Genomic DNA, 26,043 nt, shown 5'->3' on the forward strand with positions numbered 1-26,043 from the left:
GCTTTTAACCACGTGGTTGTGGGTTCGATTCCTACAAACAACATTGTTGTTCAATTGTAGTTGAATGTGGTCATATACTAGGTACGAGTAGTGATCTGAATTTGATCCAAGGTTTTACTTCTACTTTGGCCTTTGAATGGATAATCAAGGCAATTCACATGAAAATTTCAGATTAGTTACAATGTGATTAATGATTTTTTGGTATGACAAACGAGTTTTTTTTATCTTAATCAAAGGCAAACTACCTTAATAATTAAAAAGAAATTACATGCTTGAAACTTTTTTGCCACTTGCTGCCTTATCTCATATGGTAGAGTGCGTAGATTTTAACCACGTGGTCCTGAGTTCGATTCCCACATACGGTGATATTGTTCATGTATAGTTGGATTTGTTCATATACTAAGTAGGGGTAGTTATCAGAATTCGACTCTCATGAGATTTAATCTGTGGTTATGGTCGCGTTTTCAGTCGTATTTATTACGATTACGATAATAACGAGTGCTATTATAGTAGTCATTGCAAATACCACAATGAATAACGGTTTCAAATGGTACCTTCATCGCTCTATAACAACCGCTATTCCAATAACATACCGTAATCTGTTATGTTGAATGTTTCTGCACTGGCTTATTAAGCTCTCGTCGCGGACTCGAAAGTTTTTGAGTTGAATGGATTTATAAGATAAAATACAAGGTATTTTTTTCTATTATACTAAGGTGATTACAAAGTAGTATCTGTTCTAAATACTCTCAACCATTTGACAATGAACGCTCAATCACCCTACTATAGTCGCTGGTGCTCGAACCCATGACTTTTAGGAACAATAATGATTCCTTTAACAACTGAGGTAAGATGGTTCGTGCATCAAATACAAGATCTTTAGGCCCCGTTTGGTTCAGGTTATATTTAATTCCAGCTAGTAATCTTTTTTTCCGGGTAAACATATCCATGTTTGGATGGACTACATTCCCAAGTGCAGGGGAAGAATGATTACCAACAGTGATTTTTTTCCTACTTTCCTGGAATGTCATCCCCATCTCTCTTAGGTATTTACTTATTCCCTGCCTCTTGTCTAAAGTACCCTTCTCCCCGCTTGGTTATGGCTGAAAGAAAATTGTGATGAGGAGAATGCCGAGCGTAGTTTGGAGGAAACACCCAATCCCTTCTTCTCAGAACTTAAAAACGATCAAGGAAAAGCTTTCCATGGACATCGATCCTCCGCTCAGAGAGAACCTCGCTAATGCTGATGATTGACGGAGCATGCCGGTATTAGTTATGCTATTGGTTTTGTCATTGATAAGCGAAGGGGGATTATTCTCACTAATAACCATGTGGTCAAACCAGGTCGACTTCCGTCAACACTTAATTTCTTTATTTAATTGTTCTTTGTGTTGGCTTTGCTTGATACTTTTGCTATTTCCTCTGTTGCTTCTCCATATAGAAGTGAAAAAGTTCGTTACTTATTAGTAATTGAAAAAATATATAAATTTAATTGTTTTGAGTAATTAAATGAATGATTTTGTTGTTGCACGGATCAATGGATCACTTATGTTTGATACTTTGATTGTGTCTTCTATATGCTCATATTTATTCTTGAGTATGATTTTATTTTTACGACTATAGTTTTTACTTTTAAGCAACTTTTTGAAGAAGAATAAAGAAGATAATAGACAAAAAGACAATAGCTGAATGTTGTTGTCTCTGTCTTTAAAATGTTGGAAACAATGCTTGTAAATTGAGAAAAATGACTCTGTTTTGTCTGTTTTTAGGACCTGTTGTTGCCGAAGCAATGTTTGTAAATCGAGAAGAAATAACCGTGCATCCTATATATAGAGATCCGGTGAGTAAACTCTGCTACATAGCATTTATCTTGTTTTGGTATTATTTAGTTCATTTTTATGCACTAGGATTTCTTGATGTGACTTTTGAAATGTACTGCTATTGCCTATCTGTATAATTTTTGTTGTTTTCCATGGAAGGCTTGATTTGTGAGCCTATATTGATTGAAATTACTTGATTTGGTTGTATTTAGATCATCTGATGCTTCATATGCCTTGCATAGAAGTTAATTTTTTCTTCTGTGTTCTTTCAACAGCAACTATTATTTGTCCATCATGTTAATTGAAAAACACTATGTTTTTTTATTAGGTTCATGATTTTGGCTTCTTTCGTTACGATTCTGATGCAATTCAATTTTTAGACTATGAGGAGATTCCACTTGCCCCAGAGGCCGCTTGTGTTGGCTTAGAAATCAGGGTTGTTGGTAATGATAGTGGAGAGAAGGTAGTTGAATCATATTATTAGTCTTTGTTATACTTTTGTTAATTTAACACTTTTATTTTGTTAACTTAACACTTTTATTTTGTTAACATTATGCACTGATGTTTAGTTTTATGTTTAATTCCATTTACTAGGATTGTAAAAAATCATTTAAGTGAAAGGAGTCCTTAAGTTGGATTTTGAGAAAAATCATGGCTTTGATGTAATGCTTCTATAGAACATAAAACCATAACTAACTGGTATTGTTATGGATTGAATAAAAAATTATAGGTTTCCATATTGGCTGGAACTCTTGCTCGTTTGGATAGGGATGCCCCTCATTATAAAAAGTATGTGGCACTTTATTAATGGTTTTCTTGTGAATCATCTACTTTCCCAGTAGATTTAATATCATTGATCTTTTGACAAATTATCATATCTATCAAAAACCTTAGATAACCACATGTTTTTGTCCTATTAAACTGGTTTGTACAGTTGTTGATTTTCTTCTTATGCCTTGCAATCGTGATGATGAATGTTTATACATATTTTCATCAATATTTCAGAGACTTGTGGTTCCAAAATTTATCATGGTAACGCAACCTTTATTGAATTTTGCTTTTGGATGCTGTTTGTTTTATCATCTGCAACTTCTCAAATACAGTTTGTACTGAATCAGATTTAAATGATTTTAAGTTTTGCTACCAGTTGAAGACATAGTATCCCTCTATCTTGACTTTGTCAGTCTTCATTTTAATGCTTTATACCTGGTGATGCATGCCATATAGGAGTTACATACGCACTGCATGTACTGCTTTTCATTTTAGGTAGTCATTCTGTGTTGTATATTTTTCTAGTTGACTTTATAATAATCTGAAATCACATTTTCCTTTGACAATATTATATGTAAGCAATGTTTGATGACGTACTCAGTCTTTTACATTATAGTCACGACTTTTGGTCAGTAATTTGACCTATTTTGTCAAGCTTATGATTTCTAGAACTTTCTGGCTCTTTATTGATTCTTTTACAGTTGTAATGTGTGGCATGGTTGTTGACATGCTTATTTGTCACAGGGATGGCTATAATGACTTCACCACTTTCTACATACAAGTATGTATTATATTCTTCATGGATCCATTGGTTTAGATTTTTAATTTTTTCCTCTATTGTTCTTTGAATATGAGGAAAAACATGGTTTTACTATAGAATGTATAAAAAATATCTCAAGTGTCTTTTATAAATTATGTACTTATTGGTTTCCATATTTTAACACCAATGTTTGACATACAAATAGTTTAGGATAGAGGTTTTGACTTTAAGATTTCTTATATTAAAATTTCATTTTTTATATATTTAATATATGATGGTTTTAATACCAAAATGTGTAATATAAAGAAGGAAAAAGGAAAAGGTAACCAAAGTGACCATTAATGAACAGTGGCCGACAATGTGGGTTTAGATCTGCGAGGGTCATAGCTGTAGGGAAGGGGGAGGTGTGCGGATCAAGAAGAGAGGGTTGGATAAGAAAACATATAAAAAAGGTAAATTATAACTTTATCCCTTAATTATTTTCAATTTATAAAATGGTCCCTAATTAGTATTTTATCTAAAGTTTTGTTTTTTTCAGTAGATCTCGAGCCCCACTTCTCCAAAAACATCTCTGTTTCAAAAAATTAGCCTCAGGGGAGCGTGAATCTAAGAACGAAAGTCCGAAAGACTCCCCCATTTGTCCTCGGCCAAACACCCCTACAGGTGGTTTTCGAGTCAAAAACGCAGCCATCACAAGCAAGCAAGCATAAAAAGAGTAAAAGGTATGAAGTTTACCTTCTATTGTTTTCGCAAATGTTGAAAAAATGCTCTGGTTTTAATTCGTAATCTTTGCTTCTATTTTGTATCAACTGTCGTTGTGTTACAATGGGTTTTTGATTACATTATTTATACTGGAACAAGCATTATCTTTAGAATCCTATACAAAATAGACTTCTAATGCTATTTGGTTGTTCTATTGTGGGTGTTCCTATGTCCGTGGGAGTGTTGGTGTCGAGAGAAATTAGGTGTCTTCAGCTGCCCCTCTTTGCTCATTGTCGTGTAATGAAAATAGAGCAAAGATTAAAAGACACCAGTTTCGATTATATTGAATGTCCTTTGTTGTAGAGTTGAAATCTGATGTTTGGATTAAATCCAAAAATAACCTCCTCACCGTGAGGTTGAGTCAAAACCAGGAAATTCTGAGCACGTAATCCTTCGTTGTGAAGTTAAAATCGAACTCAAAGCTTTGACCAGTAGCTCATGGATCGTCTTCTGGCTCAAGATACTTCGTCGTGAAGGTGAAACTTGACCTGAAGGCTTTGGTATTGTTGTGTTACAAATGACTCATTCGTCGTGAAGTTGGGTCAATCTGCTAAGGTACAATACCCTTTGTTGTGAAGTTGTGTATGGCCCCTTCGTTGTGAAGTTGAGCATGGGAATTAGATATCCTTCTTCGTGAAGTTGAAATCCAAGTAAGTTGTACTGTTCTGAGTCCAATATCCTCCGCTGTGAAGTTGAAATTGGCTCTGGAACTGGGAAATTGTTTGTTGACAACCAGCCGTCCCTTCGTTGTGAAGTTGAACTTGTGTTGTCCTGAGTCCAATATCATTTGCTGTGAAGTTGAAATTGGCTCTGAAATTGGGAAATTGTTTGTTGACAACCAGCCGTCCCTTCATTGTGAAGTTGAACTTGTGTTGTCTTGAGTTCAATATCCTTCGTTGTGAAGTTGAAATTGGCTCTGAATGAAACTGAAAAGTGGTTTATTGACAACCAGTCGTCCCTTCGTCGTGAAGTTGAACTTGTGTTATCTCGAGTGGCCCGATATCCTCCGTCATGGAGTTGAAATCGCTGATGGCCCCCCTTCGTCGTGAAGTTGAGCTTTGACTTGAATATCCTTCGTCGTGAATTTGAAATTCAAGTATCATATATTGTGGGTGGACACGATTCCCTTCGCCGTGAAGTTGAAACCGTGGATGACCTCTTTATTGTGAAATTCGCCTTCGAGCTAGATATCATTCGTCGTGAAGTTAAAATCTACTCTCGAGCGAATTGTGTCGCTTTGAGTTCAATATCCTTCGTCGCGAAGTTGAAATTGACTCTAGCTAAAATCTGTCTGGAATCTTGACTCTGGAATCTTGAAATTTCGATCCCTGGTCTAGAATTCTTCAAATATTCAAATCTGATGTTTTTTATTCTTGATCTGAGAAATACTTATCGGCCAACTCAAGTATGTGCATGAGCCTTGATCGGCTTTCGAGTACATGTACTTTTCAATGAATCTTTGTACAGTAATATACGAATATCTTTTGCATAAGTAAACAAATCATGAAGTTTAAGCTCAATCCAAAATGCTCAAAGGAATTGGTCTAGAGAAGAAGATTGTCTTTTATTTATGGAAAAAAGAACAAATAATACACGACAAACATTCTAGAATGTGAAGACATAATGAGGTGTAAATGAATGTCTTAGATTTCAATAATGTGGGCACTTCCGAGCTGAAAAGCCGTTAGGTGACCTTGAATACAACCTTTGCCAAAGGATCTTTGAAAATGCGACAACATTCAGGAGAGTGCAACCTTTCTCCGACTTGTTGAGTCTGTGGGAAATTCAGATGCCGGGGAGTTTCAACCGTCTGGATTCCTTGAATTATCCAAATCGCCCTTTTGGGTTTTCAATTTGGACCCATCCTTAGTTACAAGACGCCCTTTGCGGGTTTTCATATTGAACCCACCTTTTTGTTCTTTCTCTTTTTATTTTGTTCTTTTTTCTCTTTTTTCATTTTTTTCAATTTAGGGCGCCCTTTCGGGTTTTCACCCTAAACGTTTTACCTTTTTTTTTCCGACTTAGGATGCTCTTTCAGGTTTTCATCCTAAGCGAAGTATTTATTGACTGTATCTGAATTGATAGGATGTGGCAGGTCAGGTCCATCCATTCTAGCCAGGACAAGTGCCCTCCCGGAAAAGGCCTTTTTCACGACATAAGGTCCTTCCCAATTTGGCGTCCATTTTCCTCGGAAATCTTTTTGAACTGTCAAAATTCTCTTTAGCACCAGATCTCCTTCACGGAATATTCTTGGGCGCACCTTCTTGTCATGTGCTCGAATCATTCGTTTCTGATAGATTTGACCATGGTGACTGGCTTTTAGTCTCTTTTCATCTATCAGATTAAGTTGATCATATTTGGATTGTACCCATTCTGCGTCATCCAATTTAACTTCTGTTAAGACCCATAATGACGAAATTTCTACTTCAATGGGCAGCACTGCTTCCATTCCATAAGCTAGTGAAAATAGAGTTGTCCCAGTCGAGGTTCGTACTGAGGTTTGGTAAGCGAACAAAGCGAAAAGGCAACTTCTCATGCCAGTCCTTGTAGGTTTCGGTCATTTTTTCCACTATCTTTTTAATGTTTTTGTTTTCTGCTTCTACTGCACCGTTCATCTTTGGTCTGTAGGTAGTAGAATTGTGATGCTTTATGTTGAATTGCTAACAAGAAGCTTTCATCATTTTATTGTTCAAGTTTGTAGCATTATCGGTAATGATCCTTTCAAGTAAACCATACCGACATATGATCTCTTTTTTCAAAAACTTGCAAATAACGGATTGAGTGACACTGACATAGGAAGCAGCCTCTACCCACTTAGTGAAATAATCAATAGTTACAAGGATGAAACGATGACCATTCGAAGCCTTTGGATGGATTTTCCCAATTACATCCATGCCCCACATAGAGAAAGTCCATGGTGATGTCATGACATGAAGCGGATGAGGTGGAACATTTATTTTATCACCGTAAATCTGACATTTATGACATTTTCTAGCATAGTTGATGCAATCACTTTCTGGTGTGGACCAGAAATATCCGCATCTCATTATTTATCTCGACATCATATGTCCATTTGCATGTGCTCCACAAACTCCGTCATGTACTTCTTCCATTATCATCTTTGCCTCTTCAGCATCGACGCACCTTAACAGAACTTGATTATGGCTTTTCTTATATAAGACTTCCCTATCAAGGATGTATCCAGCTGTCATCCTTCTGATGGTTCTTTTATCGGTTTCAGTGGCTTCTTCTGGATAACTTCGATGCTTGATATACTGTAAAATGTCGTAGTACCAAGGCTTAGTGTCTTTTACTTTTTCAATCTGGTAGCAATGAGAAGGGTACTCATACGACTGCATGTCAATTGGCATCATTTCAGATTTTCCGCCAACTTTGAATGCGGATGCCAAGGTAGCCAAAGCGTCAGCCATTTGATTTTCTTCTCTTGGCACATAGTGGAAGGTGACTTCAACGAATTCTTCGAGCAGATCCAATATTAACTTCCGGTATTCCATCAGTTTTGTATCTTTGGTTTCCCATTCTCCACGGAGCTGATAGATTACTAATGCTGAATCTCCATATATCCGCAAGGTCTTTACATTTTGCCCCAATGCAGCTCGAATTCCCAAGACACAGGCTTCATACTCCGCCATGTTGTTGGTGGAATCGAAGTTCAGTCTGCTAGTAAATGGGTAGTGACTCCCATCTGGAGAGATCGGTATTGCCCCGATGCCATGTCCTAGTGCATTTGATGCCCCATCGAAATAAATTCTCCAGGAACTATCTGTTGAAATATTTGCTTCTTCTAAGGATAAAGCCATCAAGTCTTCGTCCGGGAAATCAAAATTTAAGGGATCATAACTCTCATCGGTTCTATTTGCCAAGAAATCTGATATGGCACTTCCTTTGATTGCTTTCTGATTCACGTACTCGATGTCGAATTTAGACAATAGCATCTGCCATCGAGCTAACCTTCCAGATAGAGCGGGTACACCCATAATGTATTTTAGTGGATCTAGCTTGGAAATTAACCAAGTGGTGTGATACAACATGTATTGTCTAAGTCTTTTCGTAGCCCAGACTAAAGCACAACAAACCTTCTCAATAAGAGGATATCTGACCTCGCAATCGGTGAACTTCTTGCTCAGATAGTAGATGGATCTTTCCTTTCTTCCAGATTCATCATGTTGACCTAGGACACACCCCATTGAGTTCTCGAATATGGATAGATACAAGAACAAAGGTTTTCCTGGGATGGGGGACATTAAAATAGGAGAATTAGACAGGTACTCCTTCACCTTCTTGAATGCAATCTGACAGTTTTCATCCCATGCTCCAGGGCTTTTCTTTCGGAGAAGGAGAAAAATTGAATCACATTTATCATTTAACTGAGATATGAACCGAGCTATGTAATTCAATCTGCCCAGAAAACCTCGGACCTCTTTCTGTATTCGGGGGGGAGGTAGATTCTGGATAGCCTTAACTTTGTCAGGATCAACCTCAATGCCTTTTCTGCTGACCTCGAAGCCTAACAATTTCCCGGATGTCACCCCGAAGGTACACTTACTAGGGTTCAATCGTAGCTGGAACTTCCTCAATCTCTGGAAAAGCTTTCTCAAATGCTCTACATGTTCACTTTCGGTCTGTGCCTTGACAATCATGTCGTCGACATAAACCTCGATTTCTTTGTGCATTATATCGTGGAACAGGGTCACCATGGCTCTCTGATATGTTGCCCCAACATTCTTTAATCCAAAGGGCATCACTTTGTAACAGAAAGTTCCCCACATTGTGACAAAAGTGGTCTTCTCCATGTCTTCAGGATACATCTTGATCTGATTGTACCCCGAAAATCCATCCATGAATGAGAAATAGTTGTTCCCAACTGTATTGTCCACCAGAGTGTCTATGTGTGGCAGAGGAAAGTTTTCATTGGGACTTGCCTTGTTAAGGTCCCGGTAATCGACACACATGCGTACTTTCCCATCGTTCTTTGGCACAGGCACTATGTTGGCTACCCAATCCGGGTATTTGGCCACTTGAAGAAAACCGGCATCAAATTGTTTCTTGACTTCTTCCTTGATCTTAAGGAGCATTTATGGTCGCATTCTTCTCAGTTTATGTTACACTGGTTTGCATTCTGGTTTGATAGGCAGTTTGTGGACTACCATATCTGTGTCCAACCCCGGCATGTCTTGGTATGACCAAGCGAACACCTCTCTGTATTCCCGAAGTAAATCTATCAGGCTTCGTCTTGCTTCAGTCGAAAGAGTTGTACCAATTTTAACCTCTTTTCATTCCTCCTTGGTGCCTAGATTCAAGATTTCGATTGTTTCTTTATTGGGAAATATTTGTTTATCTTCTCTTTCTACCATTCTCAACAATTTGGTAGGCAAGTTATATTCTTCTTCAGTGTCACGTTCATCAAATTCCCCGAGACAAATAGCTGATTCAAAATCCACCTCTGGATCAGGGTCATTAGTGCCTACATTATCGTTATCTAGGGATCTGGAAGAAGGGAAAATGTGCATGTGTGAGAGGAAAATATCCCACACGAAATAATCAAGAATTAAATTCGAGGGAAAGTGGAAATGAAGTATCGAAATGAAGAAGATAAACAATGAATTCAAAAGGAAATAAAGGAAAATATGTTTGCCATGGGAAAAGAAAAACGCATCTTTTATTGAACTTAAACATACTGTTTATTAACCCTTACAAAAGATCACCTATTGCCCCGGGTATAGAAAAATAGGGATAGTTCAAATATTACTCTGAAAGACTCTTGTAAACAACAAGTAGTTCTTCAACCGACCAACGGCTAGGCACGAACCCATGTGGCAGAGGGCATATCCCAGATCTAACGATGTCGTCATCATTTCTAATGATTACAACATTGATGCTCAGATTCCAAAGCTGCTTCTAAATCTGACAAGGTGGTCTCAAATACGTAACCACCTGACTTGAATGTGTGGCAAAGAGGCGGGAATGTCATGGGCTCCCATTGAAGTTCACTTCCAGTCAACCTGACTAGTATTCTTTCTCGGTTCTTCTGAACTTCTTTTCTCTTCTCATAGTAACTAGGCTGAAAACCGAGCCCAAACCAGTCCATCTTTGAAATAGGAAGGATTGGATTAATCATTCCTTGCAGAAATTTCCCAAGCCCTCTTCCAGTCTTGGCACCTTGTCCCAATGTTTGCATGATCTCCATTCTGGTACACTTGGAAATCCGGGGTCTAGGAATCGTTCTTCCTTCGGCTACAAAGGTGGCATTCACAAATTCTAAGGAGTATAATGAACACTCCACCGCTTCCTCATCCACCTCGATGTATGGGGCCTCCGTGGTCACACTTGCCACAATATCTTCCTCAGCATTGATAATTACTAAGGCCCCGTCAATAACAAATTTAACCTTTTAGTGCAGCATGGACGGCACTGCACCTGCTTGATGAATCCATGGCCTTCCCAAAAGACAGTTGTAGGAGGGCATGATATCCAGTACTAGGAACTCGACATTATAGGTGGCAGGCCCGATAGTCAGTGGCACCTCGATCTTGCCAATAACCTCTCTCTTGGTCCAATCAATGCTCAGACCACGTTCTGACAGGCTCTCATACGAGGTATCTATTGGCAGCCTTTTCAATGTTACTAAAGGCATCACATTCAGGGCTGATCCGTTATCAATCAGTACACTTGGCAGAGCATGCCCCTTGCAGTAGGTAGTAATGTGTAATGCCTTTGTTTGGACTCTTCCTCCGGATGGAATCTCATCATCTGAAAATGAGATGAGATTATCAGCTTGAATATTATTTACCAGTCGATCCATCTTGCTGACTGGTATGTCTTGTGGCACGAATGTTTGATTCAAGACTTTCAACAGTACCTCCCGATGTGCTTCTGAGCTTAATAAAAGTGCCAACATTGAAGTGCGTATTGGCAAGTTGTGGAGCTGTTCTACAACACTGCACTCACTATGCTTCAGAAATTTGAGGAATTCTTTAGCTTCTTCCTCCTTTATAGGCTCATTGATAGCAAATACGTCTTCCTTGAAGGGCTCTAGTTGTCTTTGCCCCACATTGTCGTCACATCCTTTGGAAGTACTCACCTGGCATCTGTACTTCCATGGCACTTACCGATTATCTTTGTACTGAAAAGGCCGAGGTGTCGTAATCACCACCTTTGCTTGTGGAGTTGTCGTTGTCGTCTTTGCCTTAGGGGTAATGATCAAAGACTACCCCTGCCGAGTCTTTTTTTGATTTATGATTTTCGTTAGCGCAACTAATGTCCTGAATTCGGAGCATTCTTGCACTTTATGCCCCTCTTCGTTGTGGTAACAACAATAGTTACCACATTCATTCTTTGCTGCATATGACTGGGGTACAAGAAGCTCTGCCTTTACCATTTGGCTCCATACCCAAGCCAAAGGAGCTTTAACTTTCGAAACATTGGTTTTGATTTTCTTCTGTTTTCAGTAGTGACTGCATTGATTCCGGTTTTCGGGTGATTAGGTAAGGGAATATGGGCGATATTCGGTGTTTCAGAGTCGAAAGTGATCTAATTCTTGTTCCGCATTCGTTGTACAAGCCTTTTGAATGTGAGACAACCTTCGATCGAATGCCCTTACACACCACTATGGTATTCGCAGTTTGCGTTCTCGTCATACCATCTCGGATATCGGGGCTTCATCGGATCCATTGGATAAGACGACACTGCGTGAGTGTCAAAGAGTTGTTGATATAACTCTTTATATGTCATGGGAATGAGATCGAATTGCTCCCTTTCCCTTTCTTTCCTTGGTTCTCTCTAAGCTTGGTTTGAAATACCAGATGGTACAACTGCAGTGGCTTTTGAGCTTGAGACCGTAACACCCTTGTTGACGTTATAAGTATTGACATTGTTGATTTCTCGGTCTTTGTTCTTTATGGGAGGCTTTTTACTAGAGTCTCCTACATCGATTTTTTCCTTGTTTAATGGCCAACTCGATCATTTCACCAGCCATGACTAAATCTGAGAAACCTCCATATGTAATTGCCACCAGGTGCCCGAAGTAAGGTGCCTTCAAGGTTTGTACAAATAACTTTCTAGTCTCCTTTTCATCTAATGGTAGATGAACCTGCACAGACAAATCCCTCAATCGTTGTGCATATTGTCAGAAACTCTCATTGTGTTTCTTTTCCAGGCTTTGTAGCATAACCCGGTCTGGTCATATCATTGATATGCTTATATTGTTCCAGGAAAGACTTGGATAAGTCTTTCTATGTCTTGATATGAGTTCGGCTGAGCTGGTTGTACCACCGGATAGCTGAACCGGACAGGCTCTCCTGAAAGTAGTGGATCAAGAGTTGGTCATTCCCCTCATATCATGTCATCTTTCGACAGAACATAGTGATATGGGCTTATGGGCAGCTGTTCCCATCGAACTTCTCAAACTCAGGAAGTTTAAACTTTGGTGGAAGAACCAAATCCGGAACCAGGCTCAGCTCCCTTGCGTCTACTACATAATAATCATGGTCCCCTTGGATCATCTTCATTCGATCTTCTAACATCCTGATCTTCTCATCCATCTTTCTTGATTTGTCATCTTCATTGAAATCCGGGATATTATAATCATCCGGATGGTTATCAAGATTAGTTGTGGAAGTTTACACCTTTACAGCAGATGGTGTTTTTTCTTTGACAGCATAAGAGTTTTCTTGTGGTTTAGGTAAGATCTCGGGTGAAATAACCACCTGTGGGGTTGGTGATATGGTTACCCCCTCGGAGGGACTTCCCCCTACCGCACTAGCTTACTGTAAACCCGATAACTTGGCCACGATTTGGTCGACCAAGGACTCCTGGTTTTTCTTGATGGACTCCAGAGTGCTCTGACTGTTTTGAGCCATCTTATCTTCCAGTTCCTTTTGCAGTCTTGTCATGTTCTCCTCGAGTTTTTCCATTCTGGCCTCCATTTATCTCTTCTTTGCTCGAGTCTTATGTGGATGATGCGAATTTAATGCTGGCGATGGTAAACTTGGTGTTTGCTCTTTCTCTTTCTGAGACATGTTTTGTTAGTTAATATGAATGTAAAAACATGGAAAATATAAAAATAAACCTGAAATATAAAATGCAAAGTATGCAATGCATGATGTATGCAATTTAGAGGCACTGATCCAGAAAAGTGTTCATTATTATAAATAATCTTTATTTAGACAAAAATGTTTTATCTTGTAAGATAAATAAAAACAATCAAAGGTACATTCGGACTAAATCCTCTAAACCCCGAACAGTTTCTAGTAGGTTGACAAGTCTTCTTCCTTCATCTGTCACTGGTTGTATGCCTTGTCGAACCACTCCAGCTTCCCTTGCCAGGCCGTGTAGATGGCGAGCTGCCTTCTGTACTTGATCCTGCTCCCAACGGAAACGCCACTGTAAACCTCCGTCGAAGGGCACTATCTGAAGCTCGCTTGCTTTCTTCTTGAACCCATTTATAATAGCTTTTAACTCAGCTATTGTTTTGCCATCTCTCTCATGTTGTTTCTCCAGATCAGCCATCTGGACTTTCAAGCGTTGGTTTTGATGCTGGCTGTCTACTAAGCGCCTCTGGACAGTTTTTATCTGTTCTTTCCAGGCTCTCTCATCAGGCCCCTCGAACTTTCTTTCAAGCTGTGAGCTTCATCTTTCCAGTACTCATAAGACACCTTCAACTTGGAGTTATCCTTGATCGTATCTTAATACCCCTTTATCAAGTCTTCGAGCTCAAAACAGACTCTCTTATGTTCTCTTTCTTGTTGGTCTGCTCGATCTTTCTGAGAGTCAGCATCTAGCTTCCACTGATAGCACTCAGCTTCAAGTTCCTTTATATTCTGCCTCAGCTAATTATTCACAGCTTCAAACTCTGTCTTGGCTATCTCGATTTCAGAAGGGACAGGCCTGAGATGTTCTTCCATGGTCCGGGTGTCCTTACAGTCTGGCACCTGAATATTGTCATTTTTCCTCAATCTTCGCCACTCCACATAATTCGGAGTAAGCATGTTTCTGGCAGCTACAACATTCATCCGTAATACTTTCTTCCATGAATATGCTGCTTCTTTGATCATCTTCTTATAACTGTCACCGTGATACCCAAACACTGCCCTAGCTAGTCCACAAGTTGCTGGGACAAACTGACGTGCCCTATACTGTCTAAGTACTAACAATAGAGCATACCCAACTGCACCCCAAAGTCCAAGTAAGGTCATGGTGTCAGAGTCCCCACATCGAAAAAGAACATCACTGAGGAACAACCAGGGGGCTCTCCAGGCAATATCTCGGTCCTGAAGATAAGTGAACACTTTCATCCACTTCTCTTTTGAAGCGCCTTCATGTCATTTCATGGTGATGAACTCTCCCCAAAGGGAAATATGTAGTGTTAAATCGGTGGTAGGCAACCCCGTTAGTCTTCCAAAAGTGGTTGTGTATCCAGATTTGAAGGAGCTGAACACACCCAATGAATATTCCTCCACCAGCTCTTCTGCAATGATTAAGAGAACGAAAGGTTTCGGCTAAGATCGCAGTTGCTGGGTTTACTCGCTTCGAAAGTTGCTCAAATAGTTCCACCACAGTAGCATCAATGTATCCCAAAGTCTTTGGGAATATAATCAGACCATACAGACCAGTGCAAACAGGTCTATTGCCTTCCACTCATCGGGATGGTCCTTTATCAGTTGCTTGATATGAAGCCAGACAATTCCTTCCCTACTGCCTTTACATCAAGCTCGGTCCATTACTCATCTTTCATCAACCCCGGCAACCTTGGCTAGTGCAATCTTGAAAGACTGACTCTTGATGTGTTTAATATAAGCTCGCTCAAGTCTGATATTTTCACAGTGCAACGGTGTAGTGTACTCTTCAATGGTGGGTACCATGTCCTCCTGATTAAAAGTAAAGCAACTGTATCATGGGTTCCAGAACTGAACCAAGGTTCTGATCAAGGGCTCATTAGTCTTGATATGAAGAAACAATGCAATGTCACCGTACCGTTGGTTGAACTTCTGTTTCTGATCATTCTTCCAACTACCCCAGATGTCCTGAATCTCTTGCACGTTGTTCTGATTTAGGCTAATAGAGGAGTAGCTAACCAGTTCTGACACATAACTTCCTTGAAGACTGTCTCCCTTTTCCTTCTGAGTCTTCTCGGACCATAGTCGTACCTCAGGGTTTTTAATCTCTTGTATTACAATACCTTTATCCATTAATTCAGATTATTATGTGTAACAAACCCCTTTTAGGGATCAATGACTGACCTCTTGTTATGATGAAAATGCTAAAAAAACAAATACAAAGGCAAACAGTTAGTAAAATAAAAACAAATAAAAATGAATAAAATAAAAAAATGGCAAGAAAAAAAATATAAGGAAAAAAAAACATGGTTATGAAGAAATTAATTCAGATTATTATGTGTAACAAACCCCTTTTAGGGATCAATGACCTCTTGTTATGATGAAAATGCTAAAAAAACAAATACAAAGGCAAACAGTTAGTAAAATAAAAACAAATAAAAATGAATAAAAATAAAAAATGGCAAGAAAAAAAATATAAGGAAAAAAAACATGGTTATGAAGAAATGTCATGGGTTTTAGAATGTGGTTTTGGGGTAGGCTCTATTTCTTCAAAGTCACCCGGTTTAGGTTCTAAAAACGGTACCCGAGTTCTCCTTGCTGACGCCCCCTTGGGCTTATCAGACCCTTAGTCCTAAACCCATCACAGGCTTGTGTAGACTAAGGACACATTCTCTTATGTCTATGCGGAGAATAAATTCACAAGAAGACATAAGGTATATGAATCACGAAGGCTACTTTCTAGGCATATGCGGTGAATAAATTCACACGAATGTGTCGTTTTCACCCCCACTTAAAACGGGTTCGGAGCTCGGGTATAGAGCCTTTAGATGAAAAAAGTTCGGGAAGCTGAAATCATTAGAAAACAGTCAGTCAACTATTTACTCAGAAAAATATAATCAAAAGTAAGCAATAAGGATCGAAATGTTACCTTAAAATTTAAACTTACCATTTTCATTAAAAAGACAACTGGAAATTACCTTAGCCTGACTCGCTTATCTGTCCCCAGCGGAGTCGCCAAGCTGTCGTAACCGTCTTTCGGTTGGGCCCCGGAATTGGGCTTCGACTTTGGAAAATGAATTGGAGTCGCCACCGATCATTTATTTAAAAGTAAATAGGTTGATCGAGTACCTTATTTCTTACCTTATTTGCGCCTTACCAAAGATGTGTCGGATTCGGGAGTCGGTTACAGTCAAGGAAGGGTTAGCACCCTTGAACTGCCCTTTCGGTACTATATAATTTCCAGTTGTCTTTATTAAGGAAGCCGTAATTTTAAATTAAAAGGTAAAAATAACGATCCAAAATTACTTACCTCCGATCGATTTGAGAGAGTACCCTTAAAAAGTCGAGAAACGCGTTAAAGGAAAAAGGAAATAAGAGCGAATGAAATAAAGAAAATAGAAAAAAATGATAACGGGTGGGGCCGTAGTAAATAAATGAGTGTGATGTATCCCTATAATAGAGTAAGAATGAATAAACAAAAACATTATGATATAATATATATATAATAAATATAATAATAAAAAAATTAATAAAGTAAAATAATTATAATAATATAATATAAATAAATGAAACAAAAAAAATAAGAAGTATAAATATAAAATATAATTAAATGTATATATACATATGTTTAAAAAAGTAAAATAAAATAAAATACAATAAAGAATATACATATAATGATAATAATAGTAACAAAAGAGAAAAATATATTTATATACGTTAATAGTAAAATAATAATAAATATAATAGTTATAAATATATATATATATATATATATATAATAACTTTAAAAAATATTAAAATAAAAAAATATTAGAATAAAAATAATTAATATATATATATATTTAATAATATGAATTATCAAAAAGAAATAAATAAAAATATGAAAATAATACATAAGGGACCGTTATGAAAGAAAAGATAAAAATTGGGGCCAAATTAGAATTGAATTGGGTTTTGAAAATCGAATTAGGGGGTTAAATTAAACACTTTGAAAACTGGGGGACCAAAACGAAAACTCCTCCCTTCTTGTTAAAAACACACGGGTCAGATGGGTTATACGGATCAGGCCACGATCAGGACGGGTCAGGTATAAGTACCAACTTAAGCAAACAAGACTTCATTTTTATGTTGTTTCCAAACGAATCAAAACACCCTATTTGAAATTATCTGAAATGTTCATCCGTGTTCTTCACAATGAAGAACACGACCACCCCCAAAACCCAGAACGCGGCGGCGGCACCTCACCGGACGCCCTTGATTGGCGCCGGCCGCCGGTCATCGACGGCGATTTTAAAAAAGTTTTATTTTTTTCGGTAGATCTCGAGCCCCACTTCTCCAAAATCATATCAGTTTCAAAAAATTAGCCTCGGGGAGCGTGAATCTAAGAACGAAAGTCTGAAAGACTCCCCCCTTTGTCCTCGGCCAAACACCCCTACAGGTGGTTTTCGAGTCAAAAATGCAGCCATCACAAGCAAGCAAGCATAAAAAAGAGTAAAAGGTATGAAGTTTACCTTCTATTGTTTTCGCAAATGTTGAAAAATGCTCTGGTTTTTCGTAATCTTTGCTTCTTTCGTATCAACTTACAATGGGTTTTGATTACATTTATTTACTGGAACAAGCATATTATCTTTAGAATCCTATACAAAATAGACTTCTAATGCTATTTGGTTGTTCTATTGTGGGTGTTCCTATGTCCGTGGGAGTGTTGGTGCCGAGAGAAATTAGGTGTCTTCACATACTCTTTTGGTATAATCACCGATTTTCAATCTATTGATCGACTAATCAGGATTAAGTACTGCACATGCAAGGACGACCCTCCTAACCTAATTTACTCCATTCATAATTGTCAGGATTCGAACTCCTGATCATACTCACATTGATCCTTTGCTCTGAACCTTGGTCATCTAATACACAATGTATTATTTGTTCCATATTTTAAATATAATCTTTTTTCTTCTTCTAAACTTACTAATGATTTTCATTGTGTTTTGTTTTTCTATCTTCATTTTTGTTCCGTACTTTGTTGTGTCGTTCAACTATTTATAATACTAGACTCTGGCATGCCCGATTAGATCATACCACTATTTATAAAATACATAAATGATCTCTTATATAATATTAAACTAAATCTTGATTGTGTTCATCAATGCTCAATATGTCACATGACAACATTCTAGGGTTCCATTTCCAATTAGTTATATTGATTTTTGGGGACCTATAGAGTATTTACTCGTTTTGTTCATAGTTTTTCTTTTTTAGTGTTGTAGATGATTTTAGGGTAAAGTATACAAATGGTCCCCAGATTGGACGATACTTTATTAAGTCCATCAACTATTAAAAGTTACAAAATGGTCCTTTGACTATAGTATATTGCTTTTTTGAGTCCCTCGACTATTAAATGTTACAAAATGATCACTTGACTATTTCATACGTTCTGATCTCGTCCTTTCCATTAAAAAATTAACGCGATATGAGTTGGACGTTAATATGTTGACTATGATATGATAATCGTTTGAGATTCTGGGATAAGATTTTATCATATCTCAGTCAGCAGATCAACGTCCAACTCAAATTGCCATCAATTTTTTAACGAAAAATGACCAATTTGGAAATATGAAATAGTCGGTGACAATTTGTAACTTTTAGTAGTCGAGGGGCTCGACAAAGCAACATATTATAATTAAATGAATATTTTGTAATTTTTAATAGTCTAGTGACTCAATAAAACATCATCTTCTAGTCAGGGGACCATTTGTGTATGTTATCCATGATTTTAATTAGAATGATAGGGATGAACTTGTTGAGGTTAAAATTTAAGAGGCGAATTGGATAACTATTTCCATTTCTTCGTGAGCCGTCTTAGCTCAGCCGGTAGAGCGCGTGGCTTTTAACCACGTGGTCGTGGGTTCGATTCCCACAGACGGCGGTATAATGTGATAATTATATCTTCGCGCGAGAGAATCATGTGCATAGAAGATGTTCGATAAATGCTTATGAGAGGATTTTTGTCTTCATTAAAATCATAAATATTTGAAAACTCTTTCAATTCAAAATAAAAGAAAAACTATATATTTCGATATAATAAACTTGAATTTATAATTTTATATGTTTTTTAAAAAGTATATATAATTTTTGAAATTGATGTACTCAACAAGTATTTTCTCTAATTTTTTTATTTAATTTATTCAAGTTATAAAATCCACTTAATTAAAAAAATATAATAATTTAATTTGATTAATTCGATTTTATTAGTTATATTAAGTTTTACTTCCCCTATTTTGAGGTATTTTTACTTTACTTCCCCTAATTTGTTTCCTATTCAGTTGTTCTTAAAGAAAAATTGCCCTGTCTATTTGTTAAAGGTTCCATTTTAAGTACCTTAAATATTTTTTGGTCAAGCTAAGTCCTAAATTATACCCTTTTTAGCTCTAAGCTCCTAATTTTTTTTAATCAAAACAAGCACCTAAATTTATATGATATGTCAGCATCTTATTGGTCGAAAAATAATTTTTAACTGAAAAATATTAGGACTTAAAATAATTAAATATTACAATTTAAGTACCTAGTTAACCAAAAAAATATTTTAAGCGCCTAAAAAAGAACATAATTTAGGTACTTATTTTTACTTTAAACCTATAATATAAATATTTTAAAGACAAAAATCGTAAATTAATAATATATAATGTATAGTGGTAAGTGATAAAATTTTTGTTATTAGATAATTAATGACATAAAGATAAATGTATTAGAGCAAATATATTTAACCGGTTAGTTAAACTATTTATTTTATATTCTTCGTATTAAACATGCATCAATTAGGGGTTTTGATTTGACTCGATTTTAAGGTTGAGTTTTTTTTAAATACAAATTTGGGTCAAGTCATGTAGATTTATTTTTTTTTTGAAAAGTGCAATCGAGTTAGTCAGATTTGGGTTGATGTGGAAAAATACCCGACCAAATCCGAAATAATAAGATAGTTGCAATAGAACCCTTCTCTTATTTTTTCAATTAGGTCCTTATTTTATCTAATAAAATCAAAAATCATATATATACATGTATTGAGTCAGTGCTAATTTATCGTAAAAATTAGATTAGATGGAGCCTCCCTGAATTCAAGTTAAATGACAGATTGAGAGTTGTAATATTCAGGTCAAATTCATAGGGATGGATTGAGGGGGGGGAGGATATGTCCCTTGATTTGTTTTTAAATTTCTTATATTTTTTATTTTTTTTATGTATTTTTTATTAATAATCTATTTCGATTGATCAAAATCCGACCCGATCAACTCATACCCATCTTTGTATTTATTATGAAAAAAAATGTCTAAATAAAAATTTTGAATTAACAATAAAACAATCTTCAATCAATGCACATAATCACAGTGATTTAGCAAACCTATAAATATAAATAATGGTACGGTTTCGAGAAGAGAACACAATAGGAAATTGTAAGAACGCTCAACTTGGAATGGAACCACGTCATGCCATAATTAAGACAAAACCCCGGACCGAGTGATTAAATTAATGATTCGGTCATAAAAATCTAAATTAAACACTTGAATTTTTTATTATTACCATTATTTTTTTCTCCTTAACATAGAGGAGATCTATGGGGGATGCCTTTTCTTCTACTCATGCTTGTAGCCATGTCCTCGTTTGAAACCTTTGTTGCTGATCTCCCACACAGAGACATCCCACTCCTCTTCTTCCTCATAATCTGATGTCGATCTCGATGGTGATGATTATCGTGATCGGAATTGTATACCATCGCTATGCTCATGTTCTCGGACCCCGACCAGCGCTGGGGCTCGTCGCTGATAGTTGAATGCGGCGTCATTCTCGTCCCCCGTGTCCGGTGGGATCAGAAAATCCGGGCTTAGCGTGAAATTGCATGTCCTCAAGAATGGAGCGGTCTTTGTTGTGTTTTAGCACAAAATCCACCTGATAAGTTAAAGATAATATCTGTTCAGAATCTTTATTAGTCATTGACAATACACATCATGCATACACAGCTGCCCGATCACGATACCTACCGTAAATTCAAGTGAATGTAGTATGTTACCTTGCACCCAAGGGAGCAATGGATAAAAGGATCTTGAAGACTTCTATCACAAGAGGTACAGTAATTCCCAGCCCCTTTGAATTTCCTGTTTTCAGGCCTCTTCTTTATAAACACAACTTTAGCACTGTTGATAGTGTAGGCCTAATCAAATCAAATTTAGGGTTCATCATCATTTACCAAATGTGACCAAGAGTGAAATGCAAGGATGGACCGATACCAGTCATCCTAAAATAAAATCATGTGTCTGTTTCCGGTGAAATGAATAGATAACATGGCTAACCTGAACATTCGAGCAGTCGATAAGCTTCTGAAGATCTTCCAATCGTACGACGTCATGGTAGACGTACCGACGGACCTGAAGAAGCCGGTGAAACCGATGCGACGGCACGCAATGAGGGCAGATACTGATGCAACAATCCAAGCAGTAGACGTTCTTTTCATTCTTCTTCACTGTTTCATGGTAAGAGCAACTCACGAAAAAATTTTGTGCGTAAAGGCCTTCCAACCATGCAGAGGAGGAAAGAGATGGTAAAAAAATGGGACAAACTAACCATGATCACCAGGGATGGCAACGGTCTGGGTTCGGGCCCCCCTCCCCATCTCCGTTTAAAAAACTCGTTCCCACATAAAAAACAACGGGGATTTAAACGGGGATCCCCATTGGACAATCGGGGAAAACCGCAGGGAAATGGGTATCCGGGTTTAGCATAAACAGTTATTTAAACGGGGATCGGGCCATGTATCGAGTCGGGTATATATATTTAAATTAAATATATAAATATTATATATATTTTTTAATTTAAATTAAATTTATTAATATTATATATATATATAATAATTATTTTTAATATTTATCGGGCCGGGTAATCGGGACGGGGATTATTAAATCCGTCCCCGTCCCCGTTTAACATAAACGATTTTTCTTTGTCCCCATTTAATTCGGTTTTCGATTTTTCCCGTCAGGTTCGGATTTTTTTGCCATCCCTAATCACCATGAAATAAGAGATACATTTTTTTCTTGAGCAGTGTACAAGAGAGGGAAATGGCGATGGCGATTTAGAGTATTTATGGAGATTGTGTGAAGAAAGAGAGAAAGAAGGGGGAAATTCGGAATTATATTAAAATTTATGGTAAAGTACACAAATGGTCCTTCAACTATAGTGTGTTGCTTTGTTGAGTCCTCTGAATATCAAAAGTTATAAAATGGTCACCTGACTATTTATTATGTTCTAAATTCGTCATTTTCAGTTAAAAAATTGATGTCAGAATGTGTTGGATGTTAATCTACTGTCTGAGATATGATAAATTTGATCTGAGAATCTCAAACAACTATCATATTTCATACAACATACTAACATTTAGCACATATTGCTGTTAATTTTAACGAGTTTGGAACATAATAAATAGTCAGGTGACTATTTTGTATCTTTTAATAGTCGAAGGGTTCAACAAAGTAACATCCTATAGTTACGAGATCATTTTATAACTTTTAACAACTGGAGGACTCAATATAACAATATCCTATAGCGAGGACCATTATGTACTTTATCCAAAAATTTATTGTTGAATTACACTACATTTAGTCAATAAGTGGGACCATAATTATATATAAATGGCCTAAAGAGTGGAAATCGGGAAAAAAAAAAGGAGAGATGAGGAGAACGTGGGAGCTGTTTCCATGTCTCCCATACTATACCCTCCTTTCTAAACTGTATATTTTATTCTTCTATTTTTCTTATTTCTTTTAGGTCATAGAAATAATTATTTTCGGTGATTCTGTGAAGGAGATAGAGGATGATGAGACGAAGAAAACGATGAATAATAAGAAATCAAGAGATATTGTGTGATCAAAGGGAAAAGATTAATTTTTCAATCCTATATGGTGACTTGTATACTGATTCGTAGCGTTGGTGTGAGGAATAGGATCATGATGGTTTCATGATGGTTGACAAGATAAATAGTTATGATTGTCATATAACAGATTTGACTTAGCATATTACTTTGGCCTACAATTGATCATATTAATAGGTTGTAGTTAGTTGGAGGATACGAAACTCTTAAAGCTTTTAGGTCCTCCGAAGGCTCTGATCAGCGGAGGAATTACTTTGAAGATTTTACCTTATATATTTAGGAATAATTATAATAATACCCCTCTATATATTATTAATTTTTAATTAAATCACTTTTTTATTGAATAAAAATATTTTTTTTATTATTTCGGATCGGGTTTGGATTTTACCTCAAAAAGTCAGATCGGATGAAGGATATATATTTTTCGGGTCTGGTCGGGTTGGATGAAACCCGACCCATACTCATCCCTAAATATATATGTTCTCCAAGAGGCCTTAACTAAGGCGTTGATAATTGCCTTTATAAATAAAATTAAGTAATTTAAATTTCCATTTAATTCAATTATATTAATCTTTATGATTTTTCAGTTAAAAATTAATTAATAACCATTATTTAGAAGACTTTAACAGAAAAGAAGTTGATTAAAATATATAAGACAAGAAAATAATGGGAAAAGTGAAATAAATAAATTCATCTCAAAGTTAATACATGTAATGAAATTGAAATTAACTTTCACATATTAACATGTATTTACATAAAAAAAATATTTTAAAAAATTAAAATAAAACAAAGGATAAAAATAATAATTATCATTCATGAATCTTTTTTAAAAAATAAATCCGCTTCTGTTATTTGAAACAATGTATAATTTTTAATAATTATAATAATTAATTTATTAATTATATTTTGATATAATTATTAAATAAAATATTAAAAAATAACATAAATAATAAATTAATAAAGATAAAATCATAAATCATAAATAAACTAAATCTTGTGTCTATCTCTTGAGTGCTCCTAGTGGGTCTAGAACTCATAACCTAAGTAGCGTTTAAACATATTTAAACCTAAGTATTCTGATGTATTATACTAAGAAAATATCGATCGAACTCAACTCAACTCAATCCATAATTATTTTCATTAATGTTACATGTTCTAGACTATATTTTGTTGAATTATAAGGATATCATATAAAATGGAAGCGAATACAGTGGGGGCTCAGTTTTTAAGGGTAAACGCCATTAATCTGCATTGCTTCCATTGCAGCAACCTGATGAAGAAGAAAGCTAAAAACACAGACATGTACGAGGAAACCAACATGGAATTTTAGGACTCAGACAACCGCTCCACTAATCTCAACATTGTGGCTTTCCAACAATAATTTGGTCTTTATAAAGACAACAATTAGACCGACCACGGACAGACGTAAAATTTTATGTCTGGAGACGACTGTCCTCACCCGTCCCTCCCTCCTACTCATCGAGCACTAACCTAGTTCAACTCATTAATTAATTTTTTGACCTACCTGCTTGTTTTGCCTTTAAGCTCCTTCCAAGAGCTAACCTTGGGGTTTTCTAATTACACTTCCCAATTAATTGGAAACCTCCTAGTTTTGTTCTTTTCCCTCCGTCACAGCTTGCCACATCTTGTGTTTCTTAAACAATTTGTTCAAAAATGTAGAGTAGGAGGGGTTGAATAATTACTTCTTTAATCTTCTCTAGTAATATTTATAAGGGTAAACTATGTATTTAGTACCTAAGCTATCAATTTTAGTATGTTTTAGTACCTAAATTTTAATTTTTTCAAAATTATACCTAACGTTTAGTTTTCATTTCATTTTAATACCACGATGATAAAAACTTAACATTTTTAGTATCTAAACCATCAGTTTAGCCTGTTTTAATACCTAAACTTTCCATTTTTTCAAAACTTAACGTTAAATTTTGAACGGATACTAAAATAAAACAAAAACAAAAAATTTTAAAGGTGGGATACTAAAATGAAACAAAAAAAACTTTAGGTATGATTTTAAAAAAATTGAAATTTTAAGTACTAAAATAAACTAAAATTGATAGTTTATATACTAAACACGTAATTTATCCTATTTATAAAGATAGTTGCCTCTGCTAATGTGTGTACGTTGTCAATGGCTAAAAAAAGATTTTAACAGATATTGTCATGTAATCACCTTAAATTATTTAAAGAATATTATAGTAACCAACGTACGATTTTATATAAATGGTACATATTTAAGAAACTATATTAAAAATTTAAGGGTATAAAATTATAAAATTTTAAGAACATAAAAGTAAATCATCAATAAAATATAAAAAAATTACTTGGATTACAAAAAAAATTATAAAAAATACTTGAATTATAAAAGAATCAACTTGAAAAATCTAAAGTAATGATATTTTTAATTGTTTTATATAAAAGTCATATAAAAACATGAAAATTATAAAAATGTTGTTACAATAATAAATTATTACTAAATGAAATATATATTTTTTCAATTGAATTAATATCTAATTAATATGTGGCATAAACTCAATAAAAATATATAAAAATAAATATATAAAAATATAGATGTAAGCCTTTCTTAAATTCAAATATAAATTTATGTATATATCAAAGAAAGAGAAAAAGAAATATGGAAGAAATGAACAAACGTAAAGCTGGGCATCCCCACGTGCCATGAAAATGCCGAACCACACGTGCAAGGGATCCCATGAGGATCGAGTTTATCATTTATACGTAATTACAAATTTGATAACTTGATTTTACTCTCTCTTTTTTACTCATTGTACTTTAAATATTTTTAATTTCCTCAAATAACTTAATACATTGGGTTTTTTTTAATCATTCGGCCGTTAAATAGGATAGAAAATAAAATTTCGTGACAAAAAAAACCCTACAATTCAGTGAGAAAATTGAAATGTTTTA

At 35.9% G+C, this 26,043-nt stretch overlaps 1 protein-coding gene, 1 non-coding gene and 1 pseudogene across 2 annotated transcripts; 2 read left to right on the forward strand and 1 right to left on the reverse strand.

Annotated features, from left to right (window-relative positions):
• Window positions 1-1,301: 1,301 nt before the first annotated feature.
• Window positions 1,302-3,408, forward strand: LOC120212052 (protease Do-like 7). Its single transcript, XM_039210489.1, has 5 exons — window positions 1,302-1,344; window positions 1,770-1,840; window positions 2,149-2,283; window positions 2,551-2,609; window positions 3,336-3,408. Exons 2-5 carry the CDS (start codon window positions 1,790-1,792, stop codon window positions 3,406-3,408), a joined length of 318 nt encoding a protein of 105 aa, XP_039066420.1. The 5' UTR covers window positions 1,302-1,344; window positions 1,770-1,789.
• A 15,632-nt stretch (window positions 3,409-19,040) lies between these two features.
• On the forward strand, window positions 19,041-19,113 carry TRNAK-UUU. The gene has a single exon. It is a non-coding gene; the product is annotated as a tRNA-Lys (tRNA).
• A 1,665-nt stretch (window positions 19,114-20,778) lies between these two features.
• On the reverse strand, window positions 20,779-21,958 carry LOC120212007 (annotated as a pseudogene).
• Window positions 21,959-26,043: the final 4,085 nt, after the last annotated feature.

This window comes from Hibiscus syriacus, unplaced genomic scaffold (assembly GCF_006381635.1).
Source record: "Hibiscus syriacus cultivar Baekdansim isolate YM2019G1 unplaced genomic scaffold, ASM638163v2 tig00109991_pilon, whole genome shotgun sequence".
Classification (NCBI taxonomy): Eukaryota; Viridiplantae; Streptophyta; class Magnoliopsida; order Malvales; family Malvaceae; genus Hibiscus; species Hibiscus syriacus.

Coding starts and splice junctions, on each gene's coding strand:
- LOC120212052 (XM_039210489.1), top strand. CDS start 1,790: ATGTTTGTAAATCGAGAAGAAATAACCGTGCATCCTATATATAGAGAT. Junction 2,284..2,550: donor GTAATGATAGTGGAGAGAAG/GTAGTTGAATCA, acceptor AAAAAATTATAG/GTTTCCATATTGGCTGGAAC. Junction 2,610..3,335: donor GATGCCCCTCATTATAAAAA/GTATGTGGCACT, acceptor TATTTGTCACAG/GGATGGCTATAATGACTTCA.